Here is a 24,923-nt window from a genome sequence, read left to right on the forward strand (position 1 = left end):
AAAGGCTTTATGACTAAAAGAAATCTTATTTTTACAAAACTATTTCATTTTGTAAATTACTGAGGATGTTACTGAACTAATCCAAACTGCTTACCTCCCATTTGATAAAGTGGCATTGCTGGTTATTAAATACATACAAAAAAGTCATACCTCCAAAAAATGACATTCAAAGTCACTCTAAAGAGAAAACTGAAAACGAGGAAATTTCAGATGAAAATGCTAAACAGGAGAGAAAAAAAAAAAAACACAGTAAAATCCTTAAACACTAAGTACTAGTCTGAATTATATCTAAATAATAATTGCAGACGAGAAAAATCCAAATTAGAAATTCAGAACTGGACCAAAAAACATGAAGATGTGAAATGCCTACTAACTTAAATCAGGGGGAAAAAAAAAAAAAAAACACTGAAGAAAAAGAAACATCTCAAAAGTGAAGACAAGCAGTAGCTATCAGAGAAAGTGATAAATATAAATGTCAAAGATCTAATATACATATAAGATGGAACAGTGTTTCTCTAAAGGTGGTCAATAAGGCCATTCTGGAAGGAGGGACGATTTGAAAGACAACTGGACTGGCCTTTTTAAAAACAACGCTGTGAGAGAAAGATGGGTTACTGTTCTAGATTTTAAAAAACTAAGGTGGAAAATTAAATGCAATGTATGATCTTTGAATCTTGGTTTCTAGAAGTATAAGACATTTTGGGACATTTAAGGATATTTGAATATGGCTGGATATTAAAGAATTGCTGTTAACTTTCTAGTTGTAATATGAATTTGTGTTTAGAAGGATGTCTTTATTCTGAGACAATGAATGCTGAAATATTTAGGGATGAAATATGTTGTCTGCTATTTCAAAAGTTTACAGATACTTGTAAATATATGAATATTTACACATAAGTAAAATATAGCAAAGATTAGCAACTGTTGAATCAGAGATGGGTATAAATAGTCCAATACTTTGAGTGTTTGCTTCTGTTTGAAAATACACATGATAACCACAAAGAGTACATACGCACACTGTATGTTTTCCCTTTGAGAAAACTCCACCTAGACATACACTCAGATGTCTCTAAGTGACATTCAAGACACCACTTCTCACAGAACTTAGGGTCTGCACTGGGCACCCCAGGGATCACTGTCCTATTTAAACACCGTCGTTTCCATTTCTCCTTGAGTTCCACGTTCCTTTCACCCATTAGGGAATAGACTTTGGGCTCACCAACCTAGATAGCATGTTCAAAAGCAGAGACATTACTTTGCCAACAAAGGTCCGTCTAGTCAAGGCTATGGTTTTTCCAGTGGTCACGTATGGATGTGAGAGTTGGACTGTGAAGAAAGCTGAGCACCGAAGAATTGATGCTTTTGAACTGTGGTGTTGGAGAAGACTCTTGAGAGTCCCTTGGACTGCAAGGAGATCCAACCAGTCCATTCTGAAGGAGATCAGCCCTGGGATTTCTTTGGAAGGAATGATGCTGAAGCCGAAACTCCAGTACTTTGGCCACCTCATGCGAAGAGCTGACTCATTGGAAAAGACTCTGATGCTGGGAGGGATTGGGGGCAGGAGGAGAAGGGGACGCCAGAGGATGAGATGGCTGGATGGCATCACTGACTCGATGGACGTGAGTCTGGGTGAATTCTGGGAGTTGGTGATGGACAGGGAGGCCTGGCGTGCTGCGATTCATGGGGTCACAAAGAGTCGGACACGACTGAGCGACTGAACTGAACTGAGTGACAAAATCAATCCACTTTTAAGACTACCTCACGTTTTAAAAAAGAAACCACTCCATTTTCAGTCCTCTCCTGACACCTCTTTCCTTATGCAGGCTGGCTCCAAGACACATCAATTAACTGCTGAGCTCCTGTCACTGTTGCTTCTCTGCAAGGGCTCAGCTTTTCAGTCCAACTTGAAAATGCACCCCTCCTAAGCCAGCGCTTCTGCACTGTAGCTTTCCTTTCTTGATCCCCATCCTGACGTGCTGCCATCCCCCTTGGCAATCTCACGCCCTGCTGTATCGCTGGCAGCTTGGGTGCAGTCATCTCTGCCTCTCAGCCATAGAGACGTCTCTACCACTCTTGTGGGAACCATTTCTTTTGCCTTGTTATTTGTGAAGAAATCTAGAGTTTTGTATATCTGTTAAATGGTCACAACGTTAAAAGAACAGTCATAGAACAGTTATAGTTAATGTATTTATTATCTTTAAAATCTGATGAAAAGGCAATGCTCCTTAGGTACTTCATTGAAAAATTCTCAGTTCTTGTCACTGAAACCTCTAAGTAGCTGAGCAGCTTCTGTCTGTATCTAAAACGGAAGAATGCATATTATAAATAAACAATACTGCACAGAGATCAACTTGTGAAACAAGTTTATAAAGTAGTTTTCTAAGAGTTTCAAAAAAAACCAGACTAGTACACAAAGAATAAAATTCCTTAGAGAACTCAGAGATGAGACGCTTGGAGAATTCTTTCACATTAGCACACATTCCTTGCCTTTTATGTTTTAGAAATCACCTGATCTGTTATATATAGATATGTCAAACAGGAACAATTCTATATTGTAGTGAGAAATTCATACATGTTTGTTGGTAGTAACTAAATATTTGCTATGTGTGTGTATTCAGTCGTGTCCAGCTCTTTGCAACCCTATGGACGGTAGCCCGCTAGGCTCCTCTGTCCGTGGGATTTTCCAGGCAAGAATACTGCAGTGGGTTGCCATTTCTTTCTCCAAAAACATTTGCTATATACATTTGAAATAAGCACTATTATTTAATAATATGCATTTAGACAATGACATTTTTAAAGCAGTTCTTGATTCCCCTTTCCTTCACGTGCCTCAGTGGAAACCTGTCTGCCTTGTTCTGGAGATGCTGTACCTGTTTATCCTCCTCTGTGTGCGCTGGGTAGTCCTTGGCCTTTGTTAGCCAGAAAGCAGCGAGCTTTTTGTTGTGCAGCTTCAAATATGTCTTTCCTAGAAGGAGCAAGTTTTTGCTGTAGAAGTTTGGATCCACTGTACGTAAGAAAGAAAAAGGATTTACATTTTATCTCCAGTGAAACAGTATTGCTCTTATTTTGCAAGGCTTAAATTTTCTGGTCTAAATGCCAATACAGTAGGTCCCCTCCATTTGAACAAGACCCATTCTGAGAGTGCACACATTCGTACGTCTGGTTGGTTCCTAAGTCCAGGAAAGTTAGCCTAGGCCAACTAATACAATGGGCTATGTAGTATTGTAGTGGAATACTTTTCACAAATAATACATAAAAACCTTTACAGTACAACAGCTGGCATCCAGGGGCTGGCACTGAGCGGACAGACAGTTACTTTGTGGAGGAGGAGGAGGAGGGGAGATGGCAGAGCTGAAGGGTCGTCAGTCAGCACAGGAGATACCAGCTACAGCCCTGCTGCTCTCACACCTGCTTCCGGACCTCCTGGGCTTGAAATGAAGATCCTGCGCCTCCACAGCACTGCCCAGCACACGGAAGCCCACACTCCTGTAGGGGACGCGCACGCTGACAGTGTACACCAGATACGTGAACTAACGTAACTATCTCTTCAGGTTCCCAACTTGAAAGTTTGTATGTAAGGGACTTACTGTAATATACTAGGCTAATGAGGATTCTATTTCGCTCAACTATTCCTATCAAAAAATTTTGAGATAATTACTATTTTTTGAGTGTCTACTTTGTGCTAGCCATTTATATTACACATATTTCTTATTTTCACAGCAATTTTATAAAACTGGTACTCCATTTAATAGATGAAAACCTGAGGGGTCCTGATAGACAATAAGCCCCACCTCTTTGTTCCCTGGATCCTAAGTGCCTAGAACAGTGCCTCGAACTGTGCTCAGTATGTACTTGGTGCCTGAGTAAATGAAGTCATGATGAGTGTGTGTGTGTGTGTGTGTGTGTGTGTGTGTGTACACACATTTGATCAGCCTTTACTGAATGTGGGCTATGTTTGGTGGTGGTGCCCAGTTGTTGTCTGACTCTTTGTGACCCCAGGGACTGTAGCCCACCAGGCTTCTCTGTCCACGGATTCTCCAGGCAAGAATACTAGAGTGGGTTGCCATTTCCTTCTCCAGGGGATCCTCCTGACCCAGGGATCGAACCCCTGTCTCCTGCATTCCAGGCAGATTCTTTACTGCTGAGCCGCCAGGGAAGCCCGTGGGCTATGTTTAAGCACAGATAAAGTCTCTGCTCTTTTGGAATTTGTAATGAAAAGCAGTGACAAGCATTAGCACATATGAATGTAACATAAGAATAGAGATACTGCTTTGACAGGAGTACAAATTTTAAAGTTCTATGGGAAACCGAAAAAAAGCAGCTAAGAGGTTACACACGGGCTGACTTGGGGGCTGAGCAGAATTTTAACATCTAAGTGGAGAATATGTTTGGCTGAAGCAAAAATGTGAACAAAAAGCCTATGAAGGAAAGCATGGGACTGTCTTACTGCATTAATTTATAGTTTCCTATCAACCTGGGACCCTTCTATATTTAAAGTATAATTTTTCCTGGATATGATTTATGATTAACTACATTTGTTTCTTAACCCAAACTTGTTTTAGTTCTTTAATCCGAAGATGTTTGTAAGATGCCATGCTGATGTGCATAAGGCTTCCTCAGAGTTAAGCAGACTCCGTCATTCCGCCCCCGCTAACGCCGCCCTTTGGCAAGTCTGCCCAGTGTTCTGTGCTAAGCGACGAGGGTGCCATGTACGCAGAAGACAGTCACATCTTCCCTGAATTTCGTTTCAGACAGGGAAACAGTCACACTGTGGACTGCTAAGGGCCATGAAGGGGGAAATAAAGGGTACTAAAAGCATGGGAAGAGTTTCTAAACCAAACATCAGCCATAAGCAAAGGCCCCCGAGAGGAGGTGACCGTACAGTGAAGCCTGGAGGATGATGGAATTACCAAGGGTCATTTGGCTCCATAAAAGTATGACCATGTTCTTCTCAGCAACCCAAATGCTTAAGTCTCTTAAGGTGCTTTTTTAACTTTGTAATTATACTTTAAGTTCGAGAAAAATGCATTCCCACATCATACCCATGATAATGTAAAACTACCATCATGAGAGGATGTCAATGGAAGGTCATTAACAGTAAGTCAGAATTAACACATAACACAGTTAACATTCAGACAAAATTCTTTAGAAGAAATGTGTTTTAAAATGCTTTGCTATTATGAAAGCATTTGAACAAGTCCATATGAGTAGGCTCTCAAATTTAGTAAATTGTTTTAATTTTCTTCTGATTAAGTTTTATAGACATATTGGCAACGGTTTTTTTTTGGGGGGGGTGGGAGTATTTGGACCTTAGGCTTCTGTCTCTGACGTCTCTAGTTTCTGCCATTAGAAAGGATAAACGTAAGCTAATGTTTTCTAGGCTGGCTGTTTCTTCAAAGTAAGGGTAACATAAAACTCTTCACCACAAAAGGCTATCTGCAACAGAACAAAGACTGACCTGGTTTAAAGCAGAGAGTTCTCATTTAAATGCCATCTGAAATTTGCTAAGACAGTTGATCTTTAAAAAGTGTCTTTTAGTAACTCTGTGAGGTGACAGGTGTTGACTGGACTTGATTTTGTGATCATGATGTGTTTCATGATGTCTGTGAATATCAAGTCATGCTGTACACATGAAGCTAATACAGTGTTATATGTCAATTATACTTTGGTGTTAAAAAATAAAAATTTTAAATGAAGATAAATACATGCTTCTGATTTGCTGTGCAATCTTAAAGAGTTAATCCATCAAAGCCTCCTCTCAAAAAGGAAGGTTGAATTACATCAAATGAAGGACTGTTAGAACTGCAGCTCTAAATTCACTAGGAGTCTATTTCTTTCTCAGGAGATCTTTACTAAATAAGGACTTCTAAAAATTATTTGAGGACTTCCCTCGTGGTACACTGGACGGGAATGCAGGGGACACGCATTCTACCCCTGGTCCGGGAAGACCCCACAAGAAAAATTACTATTACATGTTTGACATTCATACAGTTATATGAAATAAAAAAGGTTACCTTGCTCTGCCCTGTGAAAGTAGCCTAGGGCCTGTCAAATACACAAAAATTGTATTTTCAATACATTGAAAAGGATTAAAACAGAGTACTGAAAAAGCATTTTTTCAAAAGATCTATTCCTACATTAAATATAGGAAGTAAATCAAACCATCCTAAAATAATGATCCCCTTAAATAACAGTCAATTCATCAACAATGAGAGTTAATACAGCAAAATTGAACATAACACTATTAAATCATCAGAATACAGATTACATACATTTCTAGTAATAACTTGATTGTTACTCAGAACTCGGACTGAAACCAGCACCACATGAAGAGAGGAAAGATCATTATCATGTACAACTCAGATTATTCTGACATTTTTCTTCTTCAATCAGAAGAGTGGCTTTATGAATAAAAACTAGATAAAATTAAAAGGTGTGTTTACAGCAATACACAGGTTGGGCCAATGTATCTCTAAGAGTCCTTTGTAACAGAAATCCCTACATAAGATGTTCATGTCCACCTGCAAGTCCCTGCTAATTCCTTTTCGTCCCACTTAAACCTGTTTCCATAGTACGGCAACTGACACTTATCTTTTAGATACATAACTAATTTGTTGGAGTAGAGATGATTCTGTCTTTTTTGTGAGAATGCATTCTTTTTAATAAAAACAAATATTTCACAACTCTACCTCAAATTCTACACTATAGCTTCACAGAAAACACTGTGATCAAGTATTGGGAAATGTTTTTCAACCGTCTCCTTCCTTACCCTGAAAATTTTGTGATAAGTAAACCCAAAATATGTGCCCTGAAATCCCTTTCAGTTTTACTTTTAACAGGAAAAGCAAAGACCTTAGAAATGAGACTATAAGGCTTTCAAACCTGCTTTTACAAAATGCTCTAAGTACTATCTATCAATACAAACATGCTCTAATTCCCAGACGGCTGTTATCTTACAGAATGTGTGCCATCTGGGCCACCAGGGAAGCCTAGAATGTGTCCCTAAAATATACTGAGAAGCAATTGCGTATTTCCTGCTCTATTTTATAATTTTCATATGTTACAGATTTCAAAAAGAAAATGAAGGTAGCTTTCAGCCACGGGGTTCTTTAGGGGCAATAAACCAGAATGATCAGCCATTCACCTAAAAGGGAAACAAACACTCACCATCACGGATCATAAGCATTAGGCCTCTGTGATAAGAGCCGCACGGGGCCATCAGAACGTGCTGGCGGCCCTCACTGCTCAGAGCTCCGGATGAGTGGACACCGCAGAGCGGCCCAGCGGTTAAGAAACCAGAATAACCAACAAAGGACCTCACACTACCTCCTCATAGGTGGAGCTAGGCGGAGTTGCAAACAGCACTTTAGCAATCCTTCTTTGATACCAAGGCATTTCAGCAACTGTGTAACACCTATAGGGAAAGAAAATGACACATGTATTCAAATTGCACCTTCTTTTTTTCTCTTAAAGAGAACTAAGCATATTAACATATATAAAGGGGATCTTCTCCTACTGTATATTTAAACAGCTTATACTTCTCATAATACCCAGTAGGTTAATATTTATACTGAGTTATTTAGAGACTGACTGATATTGCTCCATTGATCACGGTGTATTTTGTGACTAGGTGTAAACAGTAAGCAATATTTATAATAGTAATGATACTACAGTGTATCATTCACCACTGAGTACTCACTTTGTACAAAGTGCTGAGCTGAGTGATTATCTCATCTACTCCTTACAATAATAAAATGAGATAGAATCATTACCCCTATTTTTTTACATAAAAACTAACTCAGAGAAGTTTTTAAAAAAACAAGAAAAATAACAAAACATGGTATACTTAAATGACAAGAACAACCAACAAGTTTACAAATGTGAAAGGGAGAGGCAGTAATGAACATCCGATATTAGAGGAGGCCCTTGCTGCTTATCCATCTTAAACACAGCAGTGTGTGCCTGTCCATCCCACACTCCCTAAATACTCCTTCCCCACTCACCTTCCGCCCCCACTAGCAGCCCTAAGCTAGTTCCACAGCACAGGGAGCTCTGCTCAGTGTCACGTGGCAGCCTGGATGGGAGGGGGTTCGAGGGAGAAGGGACACATGGATATGTACGGCCGAGGCCCTGGCTGTCCACCTGAAACCATCACAGCATCGCTAACCAGCTATACTCCAGTACAAAATAAAAAGGTTAATAAAAAAAGTAACAGCAAAACTCTCGACAACTTTCTGAAATAAGGAGGAAAAAAGTGTTCGATCTTTGATTAGGGTCTGAAGTCCTTGAGAAAGAAACTAGTTCATTCATATTTGGTCACCAGCATCTGAATTACTATCCCTCAATCATCATTAATTCTCACTCAGTATGTGTTTTGTTAAACATGTCCTTTATCCAGTATTTACTTCTCTTTAAAGAGAGTTTGATACGGGACTTTGCACCCCTCATGCTGCTGCTGCTGCTAAGTCGCTTCAGTCGTGTCCAACTCTGTGCGACCCCATAGATGGCAGCCCACCAGGCTCCTCTGTCCCTGGGATTCTCCAGGCAAGAACACTGGAGTGGCTTGCCATTTCCCTCTCCAATTGCACCCCTCATGGAAGACAATAAATACTCAGCTCTGTAGACCACACATAAAGAAAATGGTGGTAAACCTAAGACTCTCAAACCAGTAAGCATTTAACACACTGGTGTATGCTCATACCAGCAAAATAAGGATGTGCTTTGAAGAGAGATTACATAAAAATGGAAAGACACTAAAATTCCTCAGATGAATCACACTGTATTTGACATACTTTGAAGATACAAAGACCCTCTGAGGCCATCCTATTTTTATATAGTTAGCTTAATCCAATTCCATTTAGTCTGGTAAATGAGAATAATCTTTCCCAAAAAAAGGGAATGTAAAGTCTAATGAAAAGTTTCAATGCCTGTTTAGTCTTAGTACCTATTTCTAAATAATCTGAATAACAATATTTAACAAAATCACAATCAAATTTAATATTTTCTAAATACTAAACACTAAATAACCACTACAACTGTAAGTTAATCTAATGGATTAAACACTCTTGACTCCCAAATATTTGAAACATTTTACTTTTTTATATACTACAAAATAAGATGATAGTAAGTACCACTGAAATATTTATTTCAAGAAATTTTCTTACCAAATACCCATAAGGTGAATTGAAGTAGCGTCTTTAGGGTTCAGTTCAATTGCTTTCTAACAAGAAATGAGAAAATAAATCATATTTGTTTTCTAAACACCAATAAGTACGTTACCATATTTGCTGACAAAACCCATGATTTAAAAAAAAATGCAACCAAGAATTTCATTTTTCTAAGATAATCAACACAAATTTTCTTCCTTTTGACTCTTTAAATTTATTTCAGCACACTATTAATTACTTAGATTACTATTTTATAAGAATCAGAAACTGATAGCAGGATATAGCAAGAGGAAAGAAAACAAAATCTGAATGAATCGAATTTGACAACAGTGATAATATATCACTCTCAGTTATATCTTCAAGATTAAAGGAAAACAAAATAATAGTTCTTTGTGGCAAGTCCTATATGACTGTTAAGTAAAATTATTGTTAGAAAAACAAAATACATAATTTTAGAAAGTCTCTTCCTATGTGCAAATTTGGTTTAACTTCCCCATCTATATTTAACAAAGGGAGAATAAATACTACTTATTCACAGAATTCATTAATAGAATAATTATGTACAATATAAAATATACTGATAGTCTCCCTAGTTTCTATTTATTATGTGCAGGTCCTATATGAATTAATGTAAAGCATAAACTACAGAACTACAACAACAACTTTAAAAAAATTACTCCTCAATTTTTCATTATTTTGTTGAAAACTACTAAGGAAATCTCACAGATTAATGTTAATCCTATTAAATATACATATTAAAAAAAAAAAAACCCTTTTTAAGACTTGCTAGCTTACACTTTTCTATAAAAACACATTTTCACTTTCAGTTGATAATGTGTGAAATACACATTTTTAAGTACCTGTACTAGTTACTACAGTGACTCTGAAGTCAGACCAAATAGGGTTCAAATCACAGCTCAGTGACCTCTAACTTTTTGACCTTAGCAAGTTCTGTATTCTTTCCAAGCCTGAGTTTGCTCTTGTACAGAATCAGGAAAGCAGTACACTTAACTTATAAGGTTGTGGTAAAAATTAAATGAGCAAGTTAACAGGAGGTGCTTAACACAGTAATATTTTCTATCATCAGAGTCATCATTATTTTTACTTTTTTGTAAGTCTCATAATGTTAGTAATGAGAGAGAGAATAGCTAAATAAGGCTAATCACCTATGACTTGGCGGAAATCTCGTTACCAATAATATGGGTAGGAATCACCATTGACCTAATTTTGACTTTTCTATAAATAAAGTGATGTGCTTTACACAGAAGAATATACTTTAAAGTATATACAGCTCATATTCTAAGCAGGCTTTCCAAATCAGAGTTCCACCAGAAAATTAAGCCCTACAAAATATTATACAAGTTACTATATTTTCCATTCTGCCAAGAATGGTACAGAGCTAGTCCATTTTGATGCAAAGGAAAGAAGTTAATTCACCATATACAACTGATGCCTTGGGATATTACAGTTTAATTTACTTTTGGGATGTATTCAGAGGGGCTATACTTAAGCAAATCTTTTCTTTTATAATCCTTTCTGTCATAAGTTTAAGTTTCTTCAAAAACAATACCGAAATAGTAATTCCTTATGGTTTTAGATGTAATAATGGAATGTGAAATAGAAGTAGTTTAAATGATCTTTTAAGTATATAAACACTAAACACTGTCATTTAAAAAATATAGTTAATATACACACTTAAAAACTTAGAAACATTGCTTATTTTTAAATAATCTATAGTCTTCACAGTTTCTTTGAAGTGTATGTTTATTATATGCAGTGTTTCATTATTCACTTGGAAGTTATCAGGTATTTCTACATCCCAAGGCACAAAATAATCTAAGTGATTTATCTAATGCATCTGAGATTCTATTTCACTGAATCTCTAAGATAACATAAAAGGTATGACATCATCATTTTATATACCACTAAGAAAAAAGCACTGCTGATTATATATAATGCAATCTGATTTCAAAGGTCTTAAAATGTGAAAAATCTGTATTACTAAATCAAAATATGTATGTATGTATATCAACGTATATGTGTGTGTGTGTATGTATACATGTATATATATACTATTGATGCCCAAATTAGAAGCTAAGTCTTCTGACTCCTAGTCCAGTGCTCTTTCCTTCTAGTCATTACAATAATTAGGAATTGAATCAGTAATGATAAATATGTTTGTTTTCATCACTTTCTCTTAATTTGTATTTTTGAGATGGTCTATAATATCAAAAGATAAATACACTGGGTTTTTAGCTGCAGTTTTTTTGTTGCTTGTTTTTGGACAATAGAATAATGTGTAAGTACAACATGAAACATACAAATTCCTGGAGAGTTTCTGGCACCTAAGGAAGAGCTTACTATAATAAGTAAATGAACTTTGGGGGAAATATTAAAACACAGAGATCATACTCATATATAGTACTATTACCTTTGCAAGTGGTATGTTGCGGGGAGCGAGCTCCGCCCCTGGCAAAGGTCATGAGGAAGGAGGCTTGGCATACACAAAGGCGGGATCAAGCCTCAGGAGTCTCCCTGGAAATTCTCGAGCAATCTACCCCCAAAACCAGAGTCTGCCTACTTTCTGCTTTGTGCTTTCACCTACACCTCTGACTTTACGGGGGGCTGTCCCCCACTACCTCTCTCTGAAAAAAGAGTTAGCTTACAGCTCCAGTTAATAATTTCTGGGTGTGACAGTGTTTCAACCTACAAACTCCCTTGGAAGTCCTCTAGCCTGCCTGAATAGGTTTTTCCGGCCACATGTGATTGCTCAGAGCCTCCAAACTGTGAGAGGCATGAGATGTTCTAAACTGTCTAAATACAGATTCCTTTGAGCAGTCAAAAGATTGATTAGAAATTGTATTGGTGAAGGGATTTTCACTTGTTGGGCCAATATTTGCTGCTAAGTCTCCATATCCCTTACCTGCTGTGTGCCTGGCAGTGTATTGATTAATATAATTGGTGTAAATAGTAGCTTTAATGTTTGTAACCTGGGACCCTTGAGTTAATTCTTTTTCTTGTTATAGCCCACCACACCTTTGCTCTGTAGGAATGCAACTTTATCTAATGCTTTTTGGAGGCTGGCGCCTGACTTTAGAATAATCACCTTTAGAGGAAAAGGCCTCTGGGCCAGAAGATGATGCAAATCACCTAAACTTTTGCATATGATAAGTTTGCAGGAAGAAAGCCTGGCTTGCTGCATGACTCTACCCCTTCCCCCATTATCCTCTATGCATAACTTAAGGTATAAAAACTACTTTGGAAAATAAAGTGCGGGCCTTGTTCACCGAAACTTGGTCTCCTCATGTCGTTCTTTCTCTTACCTTCTGACTGAATTATTCAGCCTCTTTTCTCCACTGAATTTCCTCACTGAGCTATCCTTATTCCATTACTCCTTATATCCTTAATTAACGTTTAATTAAGCAGTTGTTTCCTGATCCTCGCCGACGCCGTCCCCGCCTCGAATTCCCTGGATCCGCCGGGGCTGGACCCCGGCAGTGTGTCAATTAGATTAGACCGCCGGATGAGACCATACCTCCTGGCACGCAGGACTTTGTATAACCCCCCCTCACGTTCTCTGGTCTTGGCCAAATGACTTGTTTAGGCCGACAGGTTATTACTAAGTGTGATGCAAACATGCTTGATAAAAGTCTGCACAGTGGAACTTTTCCCCTGGCACGCTCACTCTTGGAAGCAGTGACTATGCGACACAGAAGCGTGGGCTACAGCACTAAATGATGAGAAGAAAAGTAGGGAGAAACGCCACACGCGAGAGGGCATCTCGTCCATTCCTGTCCGAGCTGAGGGTCCAGGTGAAGGGAGCCCTTTAAATGACCTCAGCCACAACGAGCAGAATGGAGGCACGACTGTGCACGGTTAGTCCACAGAATTTTGAGAAATAATTTGTCACTGTTTTAGGCCACTGAGCTTTAGGTGGTTTGCTATCCAGCAAGAAATAAGTGAAACAGAAGTCTACTCAGAAAACTATTGACTCTTCAAGTCCATCGGTACCTCAAAATGCTCCTTGATAATGTAGGCATTTGCAATTTTAGCCTTGATTCCTTCATAATCTCCAACATCACCAATACAGATTGCATACCACTAAAAACAGAAGAAACAAAGGAATAAGAGTACTAATATTCCATAATATCCCATTCAATACCAGGCTGCAACTCCTCAGTAGTTATTCTCATTTAACAAAAGCTGAGCACAAAACCTGTATTAAATATACTAGAAAATACAAAGAAAAAGTAGACATAGCCCGTAAGGAACTTAAGTTAGGACATGTTTATAGAGAACTATAATATAAGACAGAGGTCAGTGTATCTCTAAGAAAGTTACCAACACAATGGGGATATAATGATTCATATTTATGATATGAATATAAATTTATAAAAATGTGCAATTTAACATTATCGTTTTATTTTCTCAACCTATTTTCTGGGCACTGTTTCTTATTTCACAGCCACGTTACTATAGTAATAACGGCCATATCTATCAATCGTGACTTTGTCCTCACGCCCATAGCTGGACAACAAACCCAAACTGAGACAATCCGAGCTTCTTCCCTGAGAACTGAAACCAAATATCCAAGCTTCATAAACCTAGGTGCTGGCGAAAGTCAGACTCAGGACAAGAAATGTAAATCAAAACCACAATGAGGTTTATCACCTCACACCAGTCAGAATGGCCATTGTCAAAAAGTCTACAAACAATAAATGCTGGAGAGGGTGTGGAGAAAAGGGAACCCTCTTGCACTGTTGGTGGGAATGTAAATTGATACAGCCACTATGGAGAACAGCATGGAGCTTTCTTGAAAACTAGGAATAAAACGACTATGACCCAGCAATCCCACTACTGGGCATATATACCCTGAGGAAACCATAACTGAAAAAGACACATGTATCCCAATGTTCACAGTAGCACTATTTACAACAGCTAGGACATGGAAGCAACCCAGATGTCCATCGACAGAAGAAGGGATAAATATATGGTACACATATACAACGGAATATTACGCAACCATAAAAAGAACAAATTTGAGTCAGTTCTAGTGAGGTGGATGAACCTGAAACCTATTATACAGAGTGCAGTAAGTCCAAAAGAGAAAAGCAAATATAGTATATTAACCCATATATACAGACTCTAGAAAATTGGTATTGATGAACCTATTTGCAGGCAAGGAATGGAGATGCGGATGTGGAGACTGGACTTATGGACACAGAGGGGGAAGTGGGACGAACAGAGAAAGCAGCATCAACACATACACACTACCACATGTAAAACAACTTGACCGGAATGACACGCATGACGCATGCGCAACAGCAGCTGAATAAATACGCCTTCCCTGTGCAAAAAGAACATGTACAAATATGGACATATTCCGGGCCATAAACAAGTCATAACAAATTTAAAGGGTCTGTATGTTTTATTCTTAATATAAACAAGAAACGGTGGTGGTGGGGATCAGGGCAGATGGAACCATCCCCTAAAGGGAGCATTTGCAAATGCGTAAAGACAGAATTCAGCTCTCACAATGACTTGGGGGCTTCCCTGGGGACAGTCTAATGTGGTAAAGTAAGGTCCTAATCCAAATATCAATAGTGTCCCTTGGCCTCCCCACCATGTCCACTGAAAAGATTATTCTAAACCAGTCAGGAAATCTAGAAGCTAGTGGAGTCACATGGAAAAAGTTACACTAGGTATCTGCTGTCCAGCTGCTATACTCCTATCTCCACATGAGACAGAAATAAAATGTGAGGAAAATGAGAAAACATTAGTCCCGTGTTTTTACAACTAGAACTAAAGAGAGAGGTAACTGATGGAACTAATGCTTCAGTTTACAAATAAGCCTTCACAAAGTAATTTATCGAGCACACTAATGAATCTAGAACAGATGTTCAAGATCACAAAGAAAAATACTACTTCTTTTTGGAAAACAGTTTATAAAAATAAATTTCTTCCCTACTTCTTTAAAAGAGAGCGATTTCGTTCCTATGTAAGTTACATATAACAGATAAGTACAGACCAAAATCCGTTTCAATACACGGTAACGGTCTCATGACTTAAGCACCTCACCTTATGGGCCGCACAACTGGATTCGTTTTTCTCTAGTGCCCTTTTCGCATACTCTAGGGCTTCATATACCAAGAACTTTTTCTCCTCTTCCGAGGTTCCACTAAGCTGAGCTACATCACGTGATGCCCGTGCCAAACGCCACAGTAACTCTGCATCTTCACTGATGTGAAATAAATATAAAACAACAACCATTTTAGCTCACACTTTCATGGTTAAAGGTCATATCACTAATGAATACATACGGTCTTTCAGGTCAGTGAGGACACAGCAAGCAACACAGTATCAAAATCCATAATTCATAATGTTAAATTTATTATTTTCTATCACACAAATCTATATGTGCTAAAATTTCCTCCAAAATATCCAATATTGTATACAAACATTAAGTTACCTGTAATATCTAAAATACTAATTTCCTTAGAAAATATCTTTATATTTGAATTCTCTAAACAATTTCCCTACAAAATTCAACATATAACTTGACATTTGAGTTCAGTGGCACTGTGCTTCAGACAACTCACTAACTGCTTCAGACAGGACTATAAAATATATTAATTTAAAGACAAGGTTATGCACTATGAAACAAAATGCTGTATCCATAGCTCCAAATATAGTACCTGGCATACAAAAATATATATGATAAATACCTGTTAATGAATGATGATTAAATATAATGTAATCTCAAAATAAATCTTATCTTTGAATATGTCACCCATACCGTGATGCATGGAATATTTAAAGCAAGGGCTCTGGACTCATTGAAGAACTGCCATTTAAATAAAATTATATAAGATAGAAATGTCTAATAAATAAAACAAATTGTGCATGCATGCTCAGTTGCTCAGTCATGTCCAACTCTTTGCAACCCCCATGAACTACAGTCCACCAGGCTCCTCTGTCCATGAAATTTTCCAGACAAGAACACTGGAGTGGGTTGCCATTTCCTCCTCCAGGGGATCTTCCCGGCCCAGGGATCGAACCCACGTCTCTTGTGTCTCCTTTATAGCAGATGGATGTTTTACCACTGTGCCACCTGGGAAGCCATTTTAATAAAAATTCCTTTTATTAAATGTTTCTCTTTCAACCTACTAAGTTATACTTTAAAACAAAAATAGTATTCGATGGGGAACACGTGTATACCTGTGGCAGATTCATGTTGATATATGGCAAAACCAATGCAATATTGTAAAGTTAAAAAATAAAATAAAATAAATAAATATTACTTAAAAAAAAAAATTGAGTGAAACTAAAGGTAGGGACTTCCCCGGTGGTCCAGGGGTTAAGAATCCACCTGCCAATGCAGGGCACATGGATTTGATCAGTGGTTCAGGAAGATCCCACATGCTGTGGAGCAGTGAAGCGCATACACCTGGAGGCCGTGCTCCCCAGCAGGAGGAGCCACCACAGAGAGCAGCCTGCGCACGGTGGCCCCGCTCTCAGCAACCAGAGGCAGCCCACGTGCAGCAGTGAAGGCCCAGCTCAGCCCAAGACAGTTAAATACGTAAATCAAAGTAAAATCTAAATAAAATATCATTAAAAAGAGAAACAGAGGGTAAGTAGCTATAGCGTATCTATAATCCAGTGAATATAGAATAGCCTCCTGACAGCCTCCCTGGTGGCTCGGTGGTAAAGAACCACCTGCGATACAGCAGACCTGGGTTCCACCCCTGGGTCAGGAAGACCCCCTGGAGGAGGCAATGGCAACCCGCTCCAGCGTTCCTATCTGGAGAATCCCATGGACAGAGGAGCCCGGCAGGCTATAGTCCATGGGATCAGCAAGAGTCGGACACAACTGAGCCAGAGAACAACAGCCACCTTATAGCTTATGTTGCTATTACTGAAGTGACTATAAAATGCCAAGCCAACCACTTCAAGTTACTGAGGGGACGAAGGAGAAGAAAAGTTGGATCCTACAGATATTTAGGAAGTGAAATTGATGGGTCTTCTGGGGAAAACTGGTTTGGGAAAATCTAAGAAAGTCGGTTGAAAATGGCTCAATATTTTTAGTTCAGTAGATGAGGCAGATCAATGACCTGGAAATGCCATTTAGCCTGATTTGACTTATTTTATTGGGCTGAATCTCCTCTTTCCATCTCCATTCTCCCCCACAAAATGAGTACACATTAATGTGCTGGACTAAGCATGCATGCTAATATTAAAAATAGGAAAAGGATTATTCAAAGGTGACAAAAAAATCCTAGTTCATTCAAATCCTACAGCAGTAAGAAATTAACTCAGAAGAAATGAAAAATATATGACATAGATAAAGACAATAAACGTCTATTTAATGACTACCTTGTATTCAAAGCAAACTAACAAAAAGAAAAAATGTCGACATTACCTAGAATGAGTAAGTAGAACCACCTTTTCTAAATCAATGAAATATATGTAGCACTTTTGAGTCACTTAACATAAGAAAAAAAAATACTATAAATTGAACTCTAAGAAATATTACTTTGAAGTAAAAACTTTTAAAAACTATAAAAATTCCAAGCACCAAGAATATGTTAATTACTAAATAACAGAAAATTTCAGTCAACAGCAAACCTAGGCCTATGATACATCACCCACCTTTCCTTGTACTGGGTTAGCAACTGGTAAAGTTTTTCTGTTTCTCCACTTTCATATAAGTAGTCTGCTTGTTCAAGGACTTCTTCAATTTCGAAGACTATAAAAGAAAAAAGGCAAAATAAAGTAAGTCTTCCCAAGCCAGTTGGCAATAATTCTAAGACACATGAACACTTTAACATAGAAGCAAAAGAAATCAGATACAGAAATCACCTATAAAGAAAGATCAGAAATTCTGAACAATCAAAATGTGAAGTGTAGTAGAAATAAGTATGAAGCTATTACACATAATACTTAATATTCACTTACTTAATGAATATGAATATTCATGTTACTTAATATTCATTTATTAAAACCTTCAAAAATAAAAAATTAGAAAACTTACTCTAGTACTAACTAAATATGACACAGTTTTAAAAATGAAAAAAGTAATTCCCTGTGAGGAATTTATGATACCCTTACCTTCCACACAGAGCCTTTGTTATTGCTGCTGCTGTGGTGCGCTCAGTCACGTCCCACTCTGAGACCCTAGGGACTGCAGCCCGTCAGGCTCTGCTGTCCATGGGATTCTCCAGGCAAGAATACTGGAGTGGGTTGCCATTTCCTACTCCAGGCTCTACTGTGTACATAGATACACACACACACACACACACATACACATGTATGAAAATGAAAAGTGAAACTGTTAGTTGCTCAGTTGTGTCCAACTCTTCACGACGCCATGGACTGTAGCCCGCCAGCTCCTCTATCCATGGAATTCTCCAGGCAAGAATACTGGAGTGTGTTGCCATTCTCTTCTCCAGGGGATCGTCCCAACTCCGGGACAGAACCTGGGTCTCCTGCATTGCAGGATTCTTCATCTGAGCCACCAGGGAATATATATATATATATATATATATATATATATATATATATACACACACACATCAGACTGACATTCAAACATAGTAAGTTATTAACAAAATATAACAAATACAAATAACTCTAAGTGTTCTCGATGTTTAGCTTAGGCTTACCTTTGGCTGCAGCATGAACCAGAACAGCCTGGGAAATGACTTGATAAGTTTCAAAACCCAAATAAGACAGGGCAGAAAATAAAAGACTTCTTTTGAAAGTTCCTGAGTTTCCCATCACCTATGGAAAGAATTATGATCAGGGTTGTGAAACAGAAAATTTGAAGAAACTGCTACCACAAGCAAAGAGTACATCAATTTTTTTCCCACCCTCAAAGCAATCAATCCTAAGAGTATTACAAGTGCAAAATTTACTTTGACAAAAATAATTTTACTTTGACAAAATTTTTACTTTGTCAAATTCTTCTGTAAAACTATTTCACATAGCTACTTTATTGAGAGAGCACATCATGTTAAGGAAAGACTCTTAGCAGCTAATGATGGTAGCTTGATGTAATAATCTCAGTTATCCTGGTAAATGCTAGATTGGAAGATCTACATTCTATTTGAAGAAGCGTGGATATTATAATTTCTTGAAACAAAATAAGAGACACCAGTATATAATCAGTATCAACCTTAAGAACAGACAAGATGAAGAATATCAAACACGGCAATTATATATAAATAACATATATGGCTTTAAATAAAGCTATCTTCAAAAGTGACCCATGAAGTTTTAAAATAAACAATGAATAAAATAAAAAGCATATCCAAACAGATTTAGAAATTCATTGTCATAAATATGGGCAGAATTCTCAAGACCAATGGCAAAGGAATATATGGTTATCACTACAGAAATTCTTCTCTTTTCCCATGACACTTTTCCTTTCACAGAGCATCTATTTTTTCCTGTCTATTTATTACCATCTATATAAAAACAAGCTAACCTACCTTTGTAAGCTGTAACTGTTCCCTTCTTAAAAACAAAACAAAAAGCTTCCTTTTGACTTCACATCTCCCTTCAATCTCATTTTTCAAATTCTCTTTTCAGCAAAACTCTTTTAAAAAGTTGTCTGGAGCTCTGTCTCTATTTCCTCTCTTCCCATTCTCTCTTGAACTCATACAAATCACACTTCTATACCCACAGCTCCACTGACAGTATTCTAGTTAAGGCAAGCAAGGATGCTATTTCCTAGAAAATTCTCATCTTACTTGATCTATCAAAAGCATTTGACAGCTGTTCACTCCTTCCTTTAAAAAAAAAATAAATGAATATTTAATACAAGAAATTTTTTAAATGTTGCCTTATTGAGAAATTGGACTTCTCTGGTGGCTCAGATGGTAAAGCATTGTAGTGGGAGACCCGGGTTCAGTCCCTGGGTGGGGAAGATCTCCTGGAGAAGGAAATGGCAACCGACTCCAGTACTCTTGCCTGGAAAATCCCATGGACAGTCCATGGGGTCACAAAGAGTCAGACACGACTGAGCAACTTCACTTATTGAGAAATAAGTGATATAAAAATTGCATATGTGTAACATGCAGCATATGTGAAGGATACATGTAAACCTGTAAAACCATCCCACAATCAAGATAATGAGCACATCTATCAATCCCCCAAATTTCCTCATGTCTCTGTTTCTTTTCTAAACTCTCCTTGGCTGCACTGGGTCTCAGCTGCAGCACGTGGCACCTTCTGTTGTGCTGCCAGTCTCCTCTCGAGTTGTGGCTCACAGGCTTAGCTGCCCTTCAGCATGTGGGATCTCAGTCCCCAGCCAGGGCTCGAACCCGTGTCCTCGGCCCTGGAAGGCGGATCCCTAATCCCTGGACCACCAGGACCGCCCCCTCATGTCTGATTCATCCAACCCCCTTTTCTTCAGTACTTGCTTTGTTCTCTCACCCTTGAGACGCTCTCCGCTTGGCTTTAAGAATACTACTCTCGAATTTACTCCTGTTCAACAGCTGCTCCTTCTCTTCTGTTGGTTCCTCATCTCCAAAACCTCACTGTCCAGGTGTGTCCCATGCTCAATCCCAGAGCTTCGCTCCTCTATTCATATCATTTCGGTGATTTCATTTTGTCTTATGGCTTGCAATGCCATCAACATGCCAAAAACATGCAAATTTAATATAGCCAAGAGGTCTCCTCTTAACTTCAGAATCATATATGCAGCTGCCCAAACAACATTTATGTCCACATACAGCGTAAAAGGCGCCTCAAGCACCAGCCAGTGACTGTCTCCCTCAAATTCACTCCACTCAGTCTTCCCCTTCTTGGTAAACAGCAACTCCATGCTTACAGTTTCTCAATTTGAAAAAACAAAACTTTCTCTCACAACCCAAATCTGAACCGTATTTTAGCTTCTCATAAGTATCTAGGATAAGAATGAGGAATTCAACATACTATAGTTTGCTGAGTGCTTTATTTACTTTCTTGAGCTTGAATATCCAAGATACCAAATACAACTGGATTACAAACAAACCAACAGCAAAGCAGTAAAACCAAATTTGACACAGTCACATTTCTTTCATTGAATGTTCTGAGTTTACTCATAGTTACCAAAGAGAACGGAGACCCGGCAGGAGCACAGCAGATGGGGGTGGAGGGTGTGCATGGTGATGGCGGTACAGGGAGAAGAGGGGGAACCACTAGGATCTTTCAGTAAGCCCCTGGTTTCACCTACTGTTCTGGCAGGTGTACCACATAGAAGAAAAGATGGCACAGATTATCACAGCTTGAGGAAACTATATATTTAGGGTGTCTAACGCCCCTGCTGATACGATGCTCAGTAAACAATATCCTGGCTTTCTTAGAGGGGAGAAAAAACACTGTTGGGCAGCTGACATTTCTATTCCTTATTCTACCTTAATGACGTGACAGCTGACCAGTGGAACTTTGACATCAGTTTGGTTAAGGTGAAAGAGCTCTCTGCTCACTTCTGAGAAAGTAAACAAAAATCATGTTTCTAGAACTCAAATAGTCAACTGAAAGAATCATAACTTTGTGACACCTCTGAGATGCTAACAACTTGTGAGACTGTCTGAGCTAGAATTTGCCATTTCACCTCGAACATTAGGCATTACTCAACACAATGTCTTTCATACAATGAAGTCTGAAAAATACATGTGTTGAAAAAAATGTTGAACAAAAGAAGCCAGCTATCTCTTAGACATGTCTTTCCTTCAACATTGATTATACTGTTTTCAAACTAGAAGGAATTAAAAACTACAGACCCATCACCAGATGGAAAGAATGTGTCACCTTCATCTCCTGCTTTTTTCTAACTTCTGGCCAGCTCCTCCTCCTCCTCTTAAATGGTGGACTTAAATTGTTCCCTTTGGTCCTGTCCCAGGAAACAGCGCCACCATCCACACTACTGGAGGAGACAGACCACGGAGAATCATCCTTGACTTCTTCCTTTGAACTCCCTCATCAAAGCTATCTTTTAGGTACACAAATTTCACATCACTGACATCCTTTTATGGTATCCACTTATTCCATTTCCACGGCTACCACTAAAGGTCAAACCACCACAGCATACTCATCCTCTATACCGAACCGAAAGTCGCTCAGTCGTGTCCGACTCTTTGCGACCCGTGGACTGTAGCCCGCCAAGCTCCTCTGTCCATGGGATTCTCCAAGCAAGAATACTGGAGTGGGTTGCCATTTCCTTCTCCAGGGGATCTTCCTGACCCAGGGATCGAACCCAGGTCTCCCGCATTACAGGCAGATGCTTTAACCTCTAAGCCACCGGTAATCTTTTAGTTTCCAGCATCCACACTAGCCTACCTATTCCTGACACTGGGCAGTTATTTTTTAATTCAAATCTGAGCTTATGAATTCTCTGTTTAAAAGTCTTTCATAGTTTCCTATAACCTTTAGAATAAAATAAATACTTAACATGGTCTATAGGTTTTCAGAATTTAGTTGTGGTAAGCAGCCTTGAAAATGGTCCCCACTGGGTCCTAGTTTAAGACAGCAACCTAGGAGGATGCTGAACCCACCTCCCACACAGACACACCAGACCTACAGTTACATTTAGTAAAGAAAGAAAAGGTTTCTTTCTCTGAAAGAAATGCCCAAACCAGCTGAGTGACTCCTTCATATCAGGCAAAGGAAGAAAAACCCACTTCAAAACAGGTAGGAAAGACTGAGACAAAATTTTCCCACAAACCACAGTTTTGGTGAGGAGGGAGGCAACTCACAACCCTGAGCTTCTCCCTGAGGAATGAAGGGTTTGAACCCCACAATGGGCACCCCAACTTAAAAGACCTATACCTGAGAAATGAGCGCTCAAAGTATCTAGCTCAGAAAGGCAATGGAGCTCGGGTCTATGACATGTAGAAGACTGCAGCGCACTGAGAAGTGGCTCTTAATGGCTCACTCAAGCTCACCTACCCCAGCGTCCAGCACAGAGGCAGTCAGCCTTTCCATGAAAGAGCCTTATTGGCTTACATTAAAACTTCAGCCTGAGGAGCAGGCATCTACTTTAACATGTGTCTAGGGGCCTAGAGTAATCACTTCAGAGAACTCAGAGGGCGGGCATGTCACGGCACTCTCCCTTGGCCATGCTGCAGGTAACCAGTATCTCCCCCAAGACCTGTGCATACTGAAAGGGCTTCCCTGGAGGCTCAGACGTAAAGCGTCTGCCTGCAACGCGAGAGACCCGGGTTCAATCCCTGGGTCAGAAAGATCCCCTGGAGGAGGAAATGGCCACCCACTCCAGTACTCTTGCCTGGAAAACCCCATGGACCGAGGAGCCTGGTAGGCTACAGTGTATGCATTCCCAAAGAGCTGGACATGACTGAGCAACTTCACTTTCACTGGTGGCTCAGACAGTAATGCATCTGCCTGCAGTGCAGGAGACCCAAGTTCTATCCCTGGGTCAGGATGATCCCCTGGAGAAGGCAATGACAACCCACTCCAGTGTTCCTGCCTGGAGAATCCCCATGCACAGATGAGTCTGGCGGGCTGCAGTCCCTGGGGTCACAAAGAGTCGGGCCGACTGAGCGACTGACACTTTCACTTGGTGCTCCAGTCTGCGCAGCTCCCACCAGGGGGCGCTCCTGGTTCTCTTGACTCTGATGGCCAATGAGGCTTAACGTTCATGAGTTTCACAGACCTGTAACAAACAGGAAAACAGTTCTACAGTGGCTAGCCTCCCTAACCCCCAGGGCACAGTACAGTTAAGTCCTCTACACGTGAACCTTCAAGGAGCAAACTTTCAAAGACGTGAACGTGCATTCTCATCCTAATCACCTAAGTTAGTTCACGTGACCAGTGTACACTGTCACCTGCATGCATCCTCCATAAGTGGTTGTGCTTTTGTGCACTTTACTGTCCAGTACTATTATACAGAGCACAGCAGTAGGGTATCTTTATTTCATGCCCAGGATGCTTGGAAGCAAGCGTAACAGTGGCGGTCAAGTAGCTGGTACTGCTAAGAAACAGTAACGATGGAAACAGAAGTGAAAATAATTGAGAGAGGGGAGCAAGGCAAAAAGATAGGAGACATTACTTGTTCTTAAAACATGAATCGTTCCACACGATTTTAAAGCAGCAGCAGGATTCTAAAGAACAAGATCACAGAACACATGAGGTCTGCTGTCGATGATGTCAACAGTAACACCAAAGCGCGGAAGAGTGATGGAGAAGACGGAGAAACCGCTTGGTTTGTGGATGCAGGGTCAGCATCAGCCTTGAGTCCCACTAAGTTTAACACTGATTCAAGAGAAAGCTAAAACCCTTTATGAAGACTTGAAGCAGAATCACAGCGAAGAATCAGAGGACGCATCTCTTAATGCCAGCCATGGCTGGTTTCATCAGTTCAAGGCGAGAGCCAAATTTCACAACGTAAAAGTAAGTGGTGAGGCAGTGAGTGCAGACAGAGAGGCTGCCCAGGAATTTCCTGAAATGCTTTGAGAAATTATTGACGAAGGTACGTATTTACTCAAGCAGGTTTTTAACGTGGATGAGACAAGCCTGTACTTGAGAAGATGCCAGACTGAAGTTACATCAGTATGGAGGAAAAATGACGCCAGGCTATACAACAACAAAGGACAGGCTAACTCTGTTGTTCGGTGGCAATGTTTAGGCGACATGAAGCTGAAGCCTTCCTTAGTTTATCATTCAGAGAGCCCTAGAGCCACTGAAAACACAGCCAAGGGCTCTCTTCCTGTTGCATGGAAGAGTAACCCCAAAACTTGGGTTACACAGGCCATG

The 24,923-nt window shown here is 39.4% G+C and overlaps 1 protein-coding gene across 19 annotated transcripts in view; it reads right to left on the minus strand.

Moving 5' to 3' along the window:
- Window positions 1-773: 773 nt before the first annotated feature.
- The window catches only part of RMDN1 (regulator of microtubule dynamics 1), a 35,483-nt gene continuing 11,333 nt past the window's right edge, over window positions 774-24,923 (minus strand). For 5 of the 19 annotated variants that reach the window (XM_086335840.1, XM_086335842.1, XM_086335846.1 and 2 more), the window contains 9 exons: window positions 18,830-18,947; window positions 17,817-17,913; window positions 15,246-15,405; window positions 13,179-13,268; window positions 9,165-9,220; window positions 7,327-7,414; window positions 6,015-6,045; window positions 2,871-3,004; window positions 2,174-2,299 (listed from right to left, as the gene is read on the minus strand). In XM_086335840.1, coding sequence (XP_086191966.1) covers window positions 2,249-2,299; window positions 2,871-3,004; window positions 6,015-6,045; window positions 7,327-7,414; window positions 9,165-9,220; window positions 13,179-13,268; window positions 15,246-15,405; window positions 17,817-17,913; window positions 18,830-18,944 — 822 coding nt within the window. In that variant the 5' untranslated portion in view covers window positions 18,945-18,947 and the 3' untranslated portion in view covers window positions 2,174-2,248. Of the gene's footprint in view, window positions 2,303-2,870; window positions 3,005-6,014; window positions 6,046-7,326; window positions 7,415-9,164; window positions 9,221-13,178; window positions 13,269-15,245; window positions 16,279-17,816; window positions 17,914-18,829; window positions 18,948-24,923 lie in introns of all 19 variants that reach the window. The other 14 variants (XM_086335841.1, XM_086335844.1, XM_086335848.1 and 11 more) reach the window with 6 other exon arrangements.

The sequence above is a fragment of the Bos grunniens genome, chromosome 14 (assembly GCF_055505025.1).
Source record: "Bos grunniens cultivar Pamir isolate PY7600 chromosome 14, Bosgru_T2T1.0, whole genome shotgun sequence".
Taxonomy (NCBI): Eukaryota; Metazoa; Chordata; class Mammalia; order Artiodactyla; family Bovidae; genus Bos; species Bos grunniens.